The sequence below is a fragment of the Neltuma alba genome, unplaced genomic scaffold (assembly GCF_004799145.2).
Source record: "Neltuma alba isolate B1F8T4 unplaced genomic scaffold, ASM479914v2 tig00005508_pilon, whole genome shotgun sequence".
Lineage (NCBI taxonomy): Eukaryota > Viridiplantae > Streptophyta > Magnoliopsida > Fabales > Fabaceae > Neltuma > Neltuma alba.
The window spans coordinates 35397-52375 of NW_021634138.1; the positions used below are offsets into that span (position 1 = coordinate 35397).

At 32.8% G+C, this 16979-nt stretch overlaps 1 protein-coding gene across 1 annotated transcript; it reads left to right on the top strand.

The window, feature by feature from the left end:
• Positions 1-8413: 8413 nt before the first annotated feature.
• LOC114747921 (WD-40 repeat-containing protein MSI4) lies at positions 8414-15806 on the top strand. Its single transcript, XM_028936263.1, has 15 exons — positions 8414-8728; positions 9412-9475; positions 9842-9928; positions 10126-10188; positions 10523-10588; positions 10758-10832; positions 11072-11147; positions 12437-12635; positions 13020-13101; positions 13681-13754; positions 13952-14063; positions 14225-14299; positions 14731-14810; positions 15352-15451; positions 15589-15806. The coding sequence occupies exons 1-15, from the start codon at positions 8598-8600 to the stop codon at positions 15685-15687; spliced, it is 1383 nt and encodes a 460-aa protein (XP_028792096.1). The 5' UTR covers positions 8414-8597; the 3' UTR covers positions 15688-15806.
• The last annotated feature ends 1173 nt before the right edge of the window (positions 15807-16979 follow it).

The window sequence follows — 16979 nt, forward strand, 5'->3', positions numbered from 1 at the left end:
ATCCCAAAATGAAAAAATACCATCTTTTATGCTGCGTTGCCAATGCATTGAAAATAAACACGAATGAATTTAATTCTTTTAAACTTTTTTTTATGATTATAATTTTTTGTTAATTTTAATTATGAGTTCAATCATCTATCATCTGTCAGTATTTACGGACCACTATCGCTAATATCGATGATGGATGGAAAAATATGACACCCATCATCACTAATACACTTTTTTTTAATGAATTATAAAAGATTAAGATATAAATTTATTTAGAAAGTTTCTACTCATAAAAGTGCTTGAAAGGTTTTTTTAATGCAAATTTATACTAAAAATTTAAAATTATAACAACGTTACTCTTCATTATTAAAGATATCGATAATATCACTATTCTCATAATAAACGCAAGATTTTTTTTTTATGTTTAGAATAAATTTGTTATGATACTAAATTTTTGAGACAAATTAATACCTAAAGAAATTTTTAAGTGCATGCATTCTTAAGTAAAAATTTTCTATGTAAATTTGTACATTAACCCAACTATAACTCCTAAATCCTAGTAATTAAGAACAATCGTGTTCTTTCATATCTTCTAATAAACAGGAATACAATTGCGCAAGAGACTCTACTTAACACCAACAGCGAATTTTTTTGGGAAAATTACACATAGTCCCATACAAGATAATTAATTCATAAAAAGTCCCTAAAAATTTCAAAATATTTCTAAATCCCCAGGGACCTGCGTGTAATAAATGGAAATTATGAAATTACCTATTTATTCTCATTAATTTTATTGCAATAATTTATTTACAACCTCAACAGTGGCTGTTGATAACCCGAGGAGAAGTTGTAAATAACCCTGGTAGTACCCTTGACAACTCATTCTGTGGGATACTAGGGGCACTGCCGAGGTTGTCAACCACTTCTCATCGGATTGTCAACAGCCACGGTTGATGTTGTAAATAAATAGGGTAAATAGGTAATTTCACAATTACAATTTATTACACACAGGTCTTTGGGAACTTGGGAGTTGTTTTGGGATTTTAAGGGATTTTTTTGAATTAATTGTCTTGTGTAGGACATGAGTGTAACTTTCCCATCTTTTTTTGCCCCAACTACCACCAACAGGAAATCAATCAGATTTGACTTTAATTTCACGAATTCATAGCTGGAAAAAATAATAAGAAAGAATCATAAGATGGGGAAAAAATGAGAATATAAAATACATCATATATAATAATTACCGCGAAGTTTGGTTTTTCTTTTTTTTTTTACCTTGAATAAAACCAATGTTGCAAGAAATGCTTAAATAATATATATTATATTCTTCATCCAATTAGTCGATAATTTTATTTAATTTTAACTATAATATCACAAATTCACAATCTATTTTGTACTCCAAATTTATAAATTTTTAAAAACTGTCAATATGAAAAAAAATTTATCAATGGATATAATTTTTGTGCAAATAATTAAAGAAGTATGTCAGATAAGCTAAAACAAATTTTATACATAATTAATTTAACTTATTTTTTACTATTATAAATTAGTTATATAATTCCTGCCTTTTTTCATCAAAATATAATTCCCGCATTTAAGAAACTAAGGAATTGGTAAAAGGACAATATGAAATATGAGGAAACAATGAGAACGCGCAATATGGATTAAACCTTATCAACAGACTTGGGATTTCATCAGCTTACTCATTCAAATCTTAAGAGTTAAGGCTGTGACCATTATTAGTTATCAATTACAAATTATTATTAATGCGATTCATACAGAAGAGGGAAACATTGATGATTAAAGCAGACCATAGTTGCCCAAAAAAATAAGAAAAAAATACTTTTTATCATAAAAATATTTATTATCACGTTAAATTTGAGCAGATTTAATTCAGCATTAATCTCTTATCATAATTTTGGAACATAAAATTAAACTCTTTATACTTAAATGTAAGGGTTGTTTTGGTGCATCCTACTAAATTAACAGAAAAACATCAATTAAGTGAAATATTATCAACCAATTAATGTTAGCATAAGTAATGAGAACCATTATCATTTAAATAAGTGATTAGAGGTAATAATATTTTTTATTTATGGATGAAAAAGCATCACAGCCTCATCTACTTTTCCCCACTTTAAGCAGGGCCATCTTATTTTATTTAGTTAACAACATAACAAAACTATAATACCAATCATGACTTGATTGATAAAAAATCATGATTTTAAGTTTTTTTATTTTTATAAACTCATACAGACAAAAATAAAAAGTGAAAATCAAATCAATCTCAAATATAAAATATAAATTCGGGCAAAGCTAAACTGTTTATAATTACACTCGTTTTCTTTAATTGAGGGCAATGTTTAAATTTGATCCGATATTACTTAGTATCACATAAATATATTATAAGAAGTTCTCTCCAAACTCCGTAAGATATGGAAAAATACATCTCTAGTCAATTTTTATATTAATATGTAGTTTTACTCATTGTGTTAGAAGGTGTTTGGCAACCTCCAAACTATGGTTTCAAAAGTATTTTTCTGTAAAATGAGGCAAATTCCTCCACATATTTATTGTGTAAATCGTAAAAGCACTTCTGAAACCATAGTTTGGTTTCTATCCAAGTACTCTCTTAATTGAAACTGAAATTGATTATGGTAAAAGCTATTATTCTTCTGAAAATTTTATAATTTTGCAGAGTTCAGAATCTTTTATTGCAAAAATATGGATATTATTAATAATTTTGTAACAGGAGATGAGATGGAAAATTCCAAGAGAATAAATATGGAAAGCCAGGTGGCAGTGGACCCCACAGCCCACCGCCTCTAATCAGTGGGTCCCATTGGCCGACCAGCGCTTTTTTTTATAATTTTGATTTTCCCAGATGGGAGCAAGCGAGAGTCTGTGGACGGTGCGGATGGGTGTGGGCGTCCATGCTTGCGTGGATCCACGAGCAACTTAATTGGAGGTCACGACTTGTGGTGGCCCCCACTTACCGGCTTTCGGCTGTCGTTTACGTCCGTGGATCACACGAATGAGTTTTAAATCCAACGACAGACATTCCTTTCCAAAAAAGGGCGATTATTATTAATTATTAATTTTTAACGAAAATTTTGGAATCTCTATTCCTTTTTTTTTTTTTCCTGAGTAAATGGAAATGGGGAAGCCATACGAAGGAAAAGGGGGAGCCGGGGAGGGCACCAAAGGCCAATGAACTGCCACATTCTAAGAATTAATGAAAGATGACCAAACCAAAAATAATCATAAAAAATGTGTGTATTTACAGCAAGCCTACATTATTGTGCTTTAAAATTTTCTGGACCGACCGATATACACACGATAGATGACAATAAGTTCGGGGTGTTTGATGACTCCTGAAAGCAGTGGAAGAAAAATACTTCCATGCAAATCAAGATAAAATTATTCACACACATTTATTTTGTATATCTTAAAATTATCTTTAAAATAATATTACATCTGATCCTTAATATAAAACCTTGTTTGATTTTTATTTTGCTTATAAATATAAGACACTAATCCACTTTGTCTATCATATTTATGTTTTTTTTTCAAAATAGCCCTTTTAACAATGGTAGCTCTAACTAATACACTTAATTAGTAAAAATATTTTAGAAAAGATAACACATATTTATTACAAATAACTAACTTAATTTCTTTTTTTAATATCCTTAAATTAGTCAATTGGCTCTTATAATTAAGATTGAAGGTAGTAGTTTAGATTTTATCCAAATATTCCAGAAATTAGTAATTAGTAATTATGAAGAAAGTATTGGAGCTTCCGAGCAGTCCCTCTGGTCTTAAAAGGGTTGGGCATATCCCTCTAAATTGGCGCCGATACTCGATGTTGCAAATGGTTACTTGCAAATGTTTGTCCAGGCTCTTTGATGAGTTCCCGTGTGTCTGCTAAGAGTGCTATCTAATTTTGGTTTTTTTTCCCCCTCAATTTTTTACTTGCCTTTGTATCTCAAGATATAAAAAAATGCACCGAGGAGAGATTAGGATCTTCCAATAATGATTTGGATGATAGACTAGAGGTGCTAGTTATTTACTGCGGTTTTAATTTTCAACCTGTGGTATGTGCTTTATTTTCTAGTTGCAGGATGTACTTGATGGAATCTTTTGTTTATGGTCTTTTTGGGCTGCCAGGTCTTTGCCTTATTTCATTGTTTGTTCAATTGTTTGTACTATGTTATACTACTTCCACTTCTAATCATAAGAGTTAGTTGACTAATTTGAGGATATTAAAGAAGTAGGTTAAATTAGTTATTTGTAATAAATAAATGTTGTCTTTCCTGAAATATCCTTACTAATTAAGTGTATTGGTTAGAACTACTATTATTAGAACGACTATCTTAGGAAAAAAATGCATAAATATGAGAGACAAAATGAATTGGGGTCTTATAATTAGAATCAAAATAAAAATCAAACGAAGTCTTATATTAAGGATCGGAAGTAGTACTCCTCTGGTCCTTAATATAAGACCCATTTAACTAATTTGATTAGATTAAGGAAGTTAGGTAAGTTAGTTAATTATAAGAAAAGTGACACATTTTTTCTAAAATACCATAATCATTTTTCTTAATTAATACCCCCTCTCCTTCTTCTACTTGATTACGGTTGAAGGAGTATCCATAGGGGTAATTTAGAGAAAATTGATGAATATGAGAAAGGGGCCTTATATTTAGGACCAAAACCAACACAAAAATTGGGTCCTATATTAAGGACCGGAGGAGTATTATCAATAGGTTGTGACATTTTCCCAATCTTCGGGGAACCAATTCTAGCTTTGCAACCTTGATTCTACGAGTTGTAATGCATATGTAATATCTGTTGTTGTATGGGAGTGCATCAAAAGAAACCTCGAGATTGAGAAAGCCTTAATATATCCTAGTGTATATTGAGACGACATGTAAACTTAAGCTAGTAAATTAACTAAAAGGACTGTTATATCCATTGTCTTGATAATTACAAAACTACAGAAGGATTTGTTTTGCAGAAAATTTAATTGATTAATGAAATGTAAGTAAAACTTATTGTCTTTCGGTGAGTTTCAAAAAGCCATATCATTTAATTGGTTTATCAGTTTTAAACGTTTTCATTGATGTTGATGATCAATTTGTATAAATTTCAAATATGAACCAAATCAAAAGGATCTTGTTCTTTATCTAAATTTATCTTTTGCCTCTTTAATTATCTGGCTTAAATATATTGAAAATATACTGAAAGTCATTTTTTTAAACTTTGTCTATTCGAGTTTGCCACAAAGTTCTACGTTATATGTTTGAGCAGTGGAGTTGAATATATTCAAAATATACATCAAGTCAAAAGTAATTCCAATCTTATTTGAGTTAGACTGACTTTTCATGTTGTATCTTTATTGGTTAACTCCATATTTTGAAGACATATTCTAAGTCATTTTTTACTCTCTTTCCATCAGATTTGAAACAAAAAAGTTCTTGAAAGTATTTTTAAGAAGAGTGTTTTATCAAAATTATTTTAGAATATGTTTTATAGTACTCTTTGCAGGATATCTAAGATCCAATAGGAAGGTTGAGAGCAAAATACAATGTTAGACAACATTAAATTGAGTCGACTATTACGGACTTAAGCTTCAAAGAAAAGCTTGTCTAATACACATTTTAAGAGATGAACTACAAATAGAAGATATATTGAATGAAAAAGCAGAGAATAACTAGAACAATGAAAGATCACAAGATACAAAAAGAACATTCTTTGCAAACATTCTTTGAGAGATTTATCGAATTTTTGTATTTAACATTTAGTCTATTGGGAGAGAAAAACACTCCATTGTTATAAATTTTCATAGAAACTGAGCGTAGGATAGGTTGGACCAAACCAATATAAATCTTTGTGTGTATTTTTCTCCTATTCTTCTTTCAAGCAATAGGTGACATCTTTTTTGCTTCACTTTACCTATATTAATCGGGTTTGATTATTTTATTATCTACAAAGTTTTTACAACACCCAATTCACTCTTTTTTTATTGTTCAACCATACGAACAGAAAGGAGTCTTAGAACTAACAGGATGATTGTTAGAGCATTTACATGTCGATTTTATTTCATTAATAACTAGTTTTAATAGCTTTATACTACCTCCGATTCTAAATATAAGAGCTCGCTGACTAATTTGAGTATATTAAGAAAACAAATTAAGTTAGTTATTTGTAATAAATAGGTGTTGTCTTTCATAAAATATCTTTGCTAATCAAGTTTGTTAGTTAGAATTATCATTATTAGAACGATTATTTTAGAAAAAAATAAATAAATACGAGAGACAAAGTGGATTGTGGTCTTATATTTATGATCAAAACAAAAATCAAACAAAATCTTATATTAAGGACCAGAGGTAGTATCATTTTAACTCTATTAAACCATCTTTAATAAACGTTTGTAAATGCCACTTTAATTGTCATTAAACTGTCTTTAATCGCCATTACGATTGCCCAACAATCATACGTCTTGTGCCTATACATGGCAACGCACAATGTAAGATCTGAAGCATTATGGTTAGGTAAAATTGATCCCTGGTCTCACCTCTTCTATCTTCTCCTAAATTACAATGGTGTTTTTTTTTTTTGGCTGTTCTGTTACTCGCTTCCCTAAAAAAGGACTCGTTTAATTTTGGAAAGTGCCACTAAGAGGTTACTAAATATCTCTTAAAAAAACAGTATCCAATTGTATGTTTTAATTTTTTTTTTGTAGTCATTGCTAACATGTCACAACGAAAACTTCAAAATTTTGGATTTTCAGAAAAAAAAGGTAAACTGATACTTTTGAGAGAGTCGGTGGAATCAAACCTGTGGTCTTCCGCAAGTATCATTAAAGGGGTGTTTAGATAGAAACCAAACCATGATTTCAGAAGTGCTTTTACGGTTTACGAAGTAAATATGTGGACGAATTTGCCTCATTTTACAGAAAAGTACTTCTGAAAGCATAGTTTGGAGATTACCAAACACCCCTCAAGTTATAATGTCATTGCCAAAAGCCCAATTCTGACGAAAGAATACTTGTGTTAAAACATAAAGCCGGACATGCTCTTGTCCCATTTCTTTTTATTTGTGGGTGGAATTCTCAAATGACCTTTCATATCTTCCTTGCTTTCCAGCAAACCAAACCAGCGAAGCATAGCTTTTTCCTCATCTTTCTTTTTGCTTACCATAGTACCAGATAGTGGGTGGCAACCAATATTAATATCCGTTTCTTTTTAGAAAAATCGTAATTAAAGATCCTAAAATTTGAAAAATACAGATAGAAACCCCATGACAACATCACTATGACTTTTGATAATAATAATATGTTATGGTCAAAACCTATAGTAAAGTTGTCACCGGTTCTTGTGTTTTTCAAATTCTAGAGTCTTTTTTTGTGATTTTCTCTCTCTCTTTTTTTTTACTGACATATATAGACATATTTGAATTTCTTACTCAGAACATTGATTCCATTAACTATAAACGTATCGCATACCTCTGCTAGCGTGTCACCTGTCCCCAAATTAAGGCCAAAATCCCCTTGGCCAGTGACCATTTTTTCCCCCAAGTAGTATATACATTTTTTATCTTTTTTTTTTTTTAAATAGAAGTCAGGTGGCATACACAAATATTTTAATACACGAACACACCTATTTTAATATCTTAAGTAACCCAACAAAAATAAAGGGTTTGTTTGATTCTACTCTCTACTCTTATTTTGTTGGTATAATTATTCTCTATTTTTATATTCTTAGTATAATACTCCCTCTTTTTCTTTTTCTTTTTTTAATAAGAAACAATCTCTCTCATAGTAGTGTTTGCAACATAAGAATCAATTTTTCCCCCTAAAATTATAAACCCGTCTTTCCACTTTTACCCCATTAAATATATGCCACTTATTATTGTTTCGTCACAAATTTTTACTTATTATCTCTCATGTACTCTCTTTATAAATAAGGTTATAATTGAAAAATATATACATATCTTACACATTTATTAATTTTAACTAAATCTAAACTAATGTTTTGAAACCCATGATTTTGATAGTTGTTTCCTATAAGAAGGGGGTAGGAAGTATATTTCAAAATAAGATTTGAAAACCAAATTTAAAAAAATATGTTTAAATCAAAAATCATTATTTTAGGAATGAAATAAAAGGAAAGGTAAGATAAAAGTTTGATTTATTGATATAATTGTCATTAATGAAAATACAATATTTCCTACCCTTTCTTTTCTTTTTTATTGTTTACAAAAATTTTAGGTGAGTTGGAGAGGTACTTACCAACTAAGCTAACTCTCACTGGTGTCTTTTCTTTTATTTTACAGTTCAAAATAAATTTATAAACATATTCTTTATTTTTATGTTGTTTAAAACAGACAACGAAAGAGGCCTTTTTTTCTGGGTGCAAAAATGGTTCTGGCAAAATCGATGTGTCACAAAAATGGTCAAGAGGCCACGCGATAGGGACGAGCCCACCTTCCCAATTCCCCCGCCGTACAGGCACTACCAGTAGGCGGGAAACATAAACAGCAAAAAAGCTCTGAACTTCTCAAAATCCAGTCGGCACACTCACCTGCTCGCAAGTCCCCGGCGGGAAATGAAGGAATCCAGCAGGGACTCTGCTCCTCTGTCGGTGGATGAAAGATACACTCAATGGAAGTCTCTGGTCCCTGTCCTCTATGACTGGCTCGCCAACCACAACCTCGTCTGGCCCTCTCTCTCATGCCGGTGCTTACCCTCTTGCCCGCTTCTTCGCATTCGCCTCATTTGTTTGATTTCATTTCATCTTTTAATAATGTCGGTTTTCTTGTATGTTGGAAAATAATGACCTTTTTGGGTGGGAAATATTTGACCTGGGGGAAGATAAATGAAGCACGATTTTTGGGATGTTCAAGTTGTTTTTTGAACGAGTCGTGGGTGTAGGAAATGAGCTTGTAACTTTAATTCATTTTTTCATTGCTTTTAATGCTTGAAGGCTGTGAATACTCGGACAAGAAAAATCCGATGTGTTGATTACGGCTTTTCTGAAATGTACCTAGTTTTATATTAGTTCTTTATTTCAATTATTGGTTCTTCACTCTGCAAAAAAGTATTAAGGTAAGTTTTAAAGTCCCAGCTTTTTCTTTGTTTACTTTTGTTGACCCTCAGACCATTCTTAGTTTGACATTAATTGCCAGTGGGAAATGGTGCTCTGACTAGATATTGCATGAAAATTTATTCGTGATGTCAATGTAATCTGTGTGGGAGAACGTGATTGTGAACTACTAAGTTTTGAAGATGATATAATGATAGATTGAAGTGTTGACTTGTATAATTCCGGGATATTCTACTGATTTTAATTCCATTCAACACCTGATAGATGACCCTCCTCTTCCCATGGTGATTTATTTTCCTATGACATTCTTATGCAGATGGGGTCCTCAACTAGAGCAAGCTACATACAAGAACCGTCAACGTCTCTATCTTTCTGAACAGGTGAGACAATATTCTCTTGCAGCATTTTATTTAAGTCTTAGCCTGGCTGGAAAGAACAATAGTTTCATTGGAAATATTGTGAGATCCTTCCACCTTTTTTTTGGCAAACCATATCTTATTGTTGAAAGTTTGATGTGAAAATTAATTGACCATCACCCCTGTTTGTGTTGCCAAGATTTAAAACATACTATCCTATAAATTCAGTATGATTTATTTCATAGTATGGTTTAAAGCTGTCAATTTTCAAATCCAGCTAATTTTTCATGTGTACATTCTTTTTGTTCCTTTACTTCGTTATCTTTATTCTGATATTATGTTATGTTTATTTGTTTGATTTGATTTCCATACATTTCTTCTTACTTTCAGACTGATGGAAGTGTACCAAATACTCTTGTTATAGCAAATTGTGAGGTTGTAAAACCTAGGGTTGCAGCAGCTGAGCATATATCAGAGGTAATGTCAGTTCATTTTCCCCTCTCCATGAATTTTATTTACTGTTTAATTTTGTGATTGTTTGGGACCATTCCGTTGCTAAAAGCTTAAGCTGTTAAAAGAAGGCCTGGGAATGGTGTTATTAACATCTCTAACAATGGTCATGAAGTTAGCATCTAAGCCGTTGCAGGTTATTTCTTGTTTTCTTGATCTTTCAGTTTAATGAAGAATCACGTTCTCCTTTTGTGAAAAAGTACAAAACTATCATACACCCTGGCGAGGTATGCTTTATTTTTATAAGTCCTTCCTATTCAATATTGGACTGCTTCCTATTCTTTATTACTGTTTCAATGTCACATAATTCATATGAGTTTTTTTTTTTTTAATGCCTTTTGTGCATTCGCAAGTACTTGAGTTATCTGATAAGTATATTTAACTTTCAAATGGCTGATCATAAGAACTTTGAATATGAGGAAATCATGCGTATACACACATGGAGTTCAGCAAATAGAGAAATTTTATTGCAAATGTCATTACAAAGGCTAGCTGCTGCTGCTGTAGTGAGGAGTAACTACTTAAACATTGTATTGCTTTTTGCGTATTATATTCTTTTAGGTGAACAGAATCAGGGAACTCCCTCAAGACAGCAAGATAGTGGCCACCCACACGGATAGTCCTGAGGTAAGCATATACCTATGTGCTTCCGTTTTCCTTGTCAAATTAGTATAATCCGGAATTGGGTATATTGGCTTTTTTTTTTTTTTTTTTAATCTTATACTTTATCCTTTACTTTGTTTGTGAGCTATTATAAATTTGATGAAGGAATTAAGCTCTTCCATCGGTGAAACAGGTACTGATATGGAATGTTGAAACTCAAGCTAATCGCCATGCTGTCCTGGGAGTTGCTCCTTCCCGCCCAGATCTGGTTAGTTTCTGTTTGAAATGTAAAAATTTAATGATCAAGAAACAAGTAACTTTATATTAATTATTGCTTTCATTACTATAAAACTGTAAAAAGTTTGGAACTAAATAATGGTTCTTGTTTCTTGAACAGTATATATTGCAATTTATCAAATACATGGAATGTTTAATTCATGAAGTTGATTTTTGGGTATTTCAGTTCATGTATTGGGAAACTGAAATCCTGGTTGCACCTTTTTGCAGACGCTGACTGGGCATAAGGATAATGCTGAATTTGCTCTGGCTATGTGTCCAACTGAACCCTTCGTTCTTTCTGGAGGTAGGAATCTTTTTAATTCATTTATCATGGTTATGATCTTTAGACTCTACTTTTTAATATATGAATATCTGATAAAGACCTTAATTTTTTGGGTTCTGTGGTAGAAAATGAGCTCAGAGGTTGCAGATTATCATAGTACCCTTCACTGCCATTGCCATTGACCTTGCAACCATAGTGTATGTATTTATGCAGCATTGGTTTCCTATATCAAGGGTTAGAAGAGAGACAGCACCAATGGTGGCGTAGCTTAGTGCGCCCAGATTTTGCCTTGATGCATATGATGTGTGTGATTGAATTCCTATTGAATCACCCTTGTGAATCAAACCTTTCCAAATTTTTGAAGCACCCTTGCAAACCAGATGCACACAGTGTGTGGCTGAATTCCTATTGAATTATCCTGGCGAATCAAACCTTGCCAAATTTTGAAGCCCCTTTCTAAACCAACCCTTCCAGGGTTTTTTTTTTTTTTGGGGGGGGGGGGGGGGAGGTGGGGTAGGAAAGAGAAGACGGGAAAAGACATATGGTTCAAATGCAGCTGCAGTGGGCCATTACTTTGTGTGCCACATGCATATGGTTTTAAATTGAACACTCACAATATTATTGAGTGCTGCATGTTTGTCTGTTTAGGTCAATAAAAATGTATAACTTAATTACCATATGGTATCTGATTAGTTCTGAAATTAATCTTACCATTTTGGCATGTGTATTGCATGGGATTCGGAAGATAGCTGATTCAATTTTGTATCTGGAAGGAATGGGAGTTGACTGTTTCCTGTGCTTTCATGAATGGATGAAATTGGAAAACGTGTCCATATTGTGATGCTCATAGAAGAAATTGGGGCACTAACTGTCACTGTCACTGTCACAAAAGAGTGGCGTTGTAGCACATTCTCAAGATCTATTATCTCCCAGCACCATTTCATGTTTTATATATTTAGATTCTCGTACATTTCTCAAATGCTCATGAGCACTTGAATTTCTCTGATTTTGTGGTAAAACTTGATGCCAAATATTTGCTTTGATAACATCTTCAACTCTAACTTATATAGTGCTATACTGGCATGCCAAGCATTGTTATTAATAGTTGAAATGATGGTTAGAGGCCTTTTTACAAAAAGAACTTCATTTTAACCCAAAAACAAAAGGGGTTGAAGGCATTATAAAGCTCCTTTAGATACAACATACTATGCCTATATGGCTGATGAATATAACTTTCTTCTCTTTCTGGACAATGTATCTTGTATACTGTCATTGCATTTTGTTTACCTTGTGAGAACTTTGGGTGACAGGGAAGGACAAGTGTGTGATCTTATGGAGCATTCATGACCATGTTGCAAGTTTAGCTGCTGAAGCGGCGTCTAATGCTAAACAAGGCACTAAGGCTGGAGGGAATGGTGAGAAAACAATAGAAGGCCCTTGTATTGGGCCACGGGGCATATACAAGGGACACAAGGAAACTGTAGAGGATGTACAATTTTGCCCGTCAAGGTAATTCCTCTTTCTTTACCGAGCTGTATGTGCCAATTATGTGTAGCTAAAAAATTATTATCCACAGCAATCATTTGCACTTAATCACACTTTCTGCAAGTAATTTTGGTTGCTAAATGGAGTTTTAATATAATTGACGTTAGAATTTATTGTGTTATTCAAAATCCCCATTTAATTAAAGTAGTAATTTATTTCCAAATAGATCAGAAAATGGACTGTAATGTCAAAATTCCAAATTCCCACTCAGTTGCCATTCAGTGTTTAAGGGGACCAGACTTACTGAGTTCGTCATTGTTTAATTTTGTTATTCATTGTTGATTAATTCATCGTGTTTCCATTTTGCTGTTTTCTGATTTCTTCCACAATTTTCTGTATGAATTGAAGTGTGCACGAGTTCTGTAGTGTTGGTGATGATTCTTGCCTCATACTCTGGGATGCACGATTGGGATCCACTCCAGCATTTAAAGTATATTTTCATCTATTCTTCTAAATATTATTTTTTTTATTAACAGTATTATTATTAATGAGTAGAAGTTTAGAAGCATAACATGCCAACAAGCTAATATTAGTCAAGGTGGTGTGGAAAGAACTGATTTAATCTCTATATCTGTTAGCTGTTTTACTGCATTTATTTTGTTCATTTTTTGATGGGCTGCATTTAGAACTTGGCGGCCTCAGAAATTTTTGTGGTAATTGCTGATTCAACTGAAATTGCAGTTTCGTTTTCATATTCAAAGTACGGAGACTTTAATTTTTTTTCCCCTTTTTTTAAATATATGTTCCTTGAGCTACAGATGCAAGAAATTTATCTATCTTAATATTCCCTGTAAGAAAAAGTGCACAATGTCATCAGATGGCCTACCTGTCATGCTGCTTTTTGTAGTTTTAAATTCACAGCCAACTCAAGTTTTGTTGTCTTGCTTATTTGGTAATTTGTCCTTTCAACTCTTTTTAAGAAAAATAATAATTTAAATATGAATATGTTATTACTTTTTCATTTTTTTCTCGTGTCCTTTTTCCTATTTTATGGTTATGTTTTGAGCAGGTTGAGAAGGCGCATAATGGAGATCTTCATTGTGTTGACTGGAGTCCTCATGATATCAATTTTATTCTGACTGGGTATTCCTGCCTCCTATTAAATGATTTTATCTTACAGTTCCATAGTCAAAATTATGATCTTATGTGTTATTCTTGGACTATCTCTTTTAGTTCTTCATGCACATAATTTGTAGTTGGATTGCTTATCCTGTTCGAATGCCAAAGCACTTCATAGGACTATGGATCCTCTGTCTGATTTTTGGTTCTTTTCACTTCAGTTCGGCTGATAATACAGTTCATATGTTTGATCGTCGGAAATTTACTAACGGTGCAGCTGGGTCTCCAGTTTATAAATTTGAGGGTCATGATGCAGCTGTCCTCTGTGTGCAGGTGACTACTGGGACAGTGCCTTATTGATTTCAATTAAGTTGCTGCTTTCAAACGCATGTCGTTTTTTTTCCCTTTCTTCTTCCCTTTTGGTCTATTGAAATGCATGACAGTTTTGGGAATATGGTTGTAATTGTTACTCTATAATTATTCATCTGTTTCAGTGGTGTCCTGACAAGTCATCTGTATTTGGAAGTGCTGCTGAAGATGGCATTGTAAACATATGGGATCATGAGAAGGTCTGAATACTTCAAATTAACTCATAGGGTTGCTTCATTTTGTCCTTCACTACCTTGTTGTTCATCATGAAATGCACATTGCATTTTGAATTAATTTAATCTAGTTCGGGGGCTTGGATGTTACGTTGCTGTTCAGGCCAATAAATTAAGAATATCCTTCAAGTGCTAATGTTACTGAAATTTTTTGCATTCACAAGCATTTTATGTAATGAGTCTTTAGGATGGAATGGACATTACAACCTTGAATATGTGGTTGGTATAAACTAAACCCTTAAATGCTGAATGGAAGAGCCTCCACGTGTGAAAGAGTGTATCTTACCTACACACAAAGGCATTTTAATTTTCCTACATCAAATTCATTATTAATGTTTTTAGTCTTCTTCTTTTTTCTTTTTTTTTGGGTGGTGTAACACTGATCTTTATTTGCTTAGGTTGGTAAAAAGTCAGATTCTGCTGGTCCAAAAGTACCCGACGCCCCTCCTGGTTTATTCTTTCGACATGCTGGGCATAGGTATGAACTTTATATGTGTTGATACATTCTAAATGTCATTTGGGCCATCTAAGAAAGACAACAATTGGAAATTTCGTCTTTATTCCTTAGCCAGTTGAGGTGGAACTTGATAGAGCCCAAAGCAGAATAACAGTAAACTGACACTGATTTATATTAATCGAATACACTTCCCCTTAAACGAAACGAAAGAGTTACAATGTGAGAAAACTCACACAAAGCATACACAGATGATTCAAAAGGAAGCACACTGAAACAGAAACTGAAAATGAGGAAAGATTATCTGCCTCCACCCCAATCTGGCATTCTAGAGGCCAATACTCCCCACCCAAAAGGACTTTGGTTGGACCTAGCTGAAATCAAATTAAAAATTAACACACGCATGCACATATTTGCATGCGTGTTAATGCGTATCAAGTCACTAGTACTATTTTGATATAGGGCTGGCATTCTGGGGATCTGGCAATAATCTTTCGGCTTATAATATTCTTTTTTTGGTTAATAAGTAAAACGCAAAGCCGTTAACATTTGCTTATTCATTCAGGGACAAGGTTGTTGACTTCAACTGGAATGCTTCTGACCCGTGGACCATTGTTAGTGTCTCTGATGATTGTGGAAGTACTGGAGGTGGTGGTACCCTTCAGGTAAGGGAATTTTTTGCATTACACGCTTCTGCTAACTCTCCATGAATTGCTGAATTTCTTGCTTCCTCTATCCATTTACATTGAAAATCGACAAAATATTTGGAGATATTTTAAATGAAGTCCATATTGTGATGCAGATATGGAGGATGATTGATCTGATTTATCGACCAGAAGATGAGGTTTTGGCTGAGCTGGATAAGTACAGATCCCATATTATGGGATGCAACAACACATGACATGTCTGGAAATTCTCTAACTTTGATGTAGTTTCAGGAATTCACTGAAGGTTGTAACATAGTGTTTTTTTTTGTTGGGGGGGAGGGGGAAGAAGACGGTAGACATCGACTTTCTCGTTCATTCATCGAAGTGTTTTCTAGCTTCCGTAATCCTTGTCAAATGGTGAACATTTCATTTGGTTGATAGTTTTGAATCTTTGGTCTAAAAGCCTTCTCTTGTTGTGCCGAAGAAAAAGCGTTAGTTGTTCATAATGTAGTTAATGCTGCTATTTTGTTAATCACTGTGTATGCAAACATATTGTGATATTAATCTGCCTTGTACAAGGCAAATCAAGAACTTATATGGCAGTAGTTAATGTTGTGCACAAGTGTAGACATGAGAGTTCACTATTGTACCAATGTGTCTTGTGTTGACTTTATGTCCTGTTTGGTTGTGCACTTCATTTACAAACCAAATACAAAACACAAGTCGTCAATGATCTTATTGGAATATTGATATAAAAAAAATGTAATTTAATCATTATTTTTTTTTAAAATCTAACCATAACAAATTCTGCATCCTTGAAAATTAATCTCAAAATATTATTTTTAACTAATTTTAACTATTTTTTTATCTGTGCAAATTATTACATATAAGTATAAAGGATGTAAGTGTTTAAGTAAATATGAGAAATATTATGCTGTTCTAAACGACACTGTCTGTTCTAATTGAAATGTAGTCTTTTATTGGCTTTCCTCATATATCAAAAAATAAAAAAAACACATAAACAAACAAAGAAACCGTTCTATGGCTACTTTCTGTTTTGACACTTGGCAACTTATTTTTATTTTTCTTCACTTGGTTTCTATCAAACCGTCCACGCCCAATACGGGGAGGGGAAAGAGGAACCCTTCTTTGCACAGATTTTCATTTCCCGTCTTTCTTTTTCAACGTATGTTATGAAACCAAAGGAAAAGATGAATAAGATATGAAAGCACGATAGAAATGTAATGAAAGCAAGAAAGAAGTATGGGGAGAGAATGAGGTGAATTCTCTCTCTCTCCCCCTCTCCCCGCTTTAATTCTCAGAATTCTTGTTTATTTATAATTGTATAAAAGATATAATTCATAGTCTTTAGTTATAAAAGCAAGAGCTACAATGTAAAAAGAAGAATTAACTTATATAATTGCATAATACAACTTCCAGTCATAATTATAAAATCTTATTTGTAGACTATATGAACGAGGTTTTATAATAAGAACCAGAAGTAGTATATAAATCTTAAAGGTTTTACATATTAATTATAGTTATA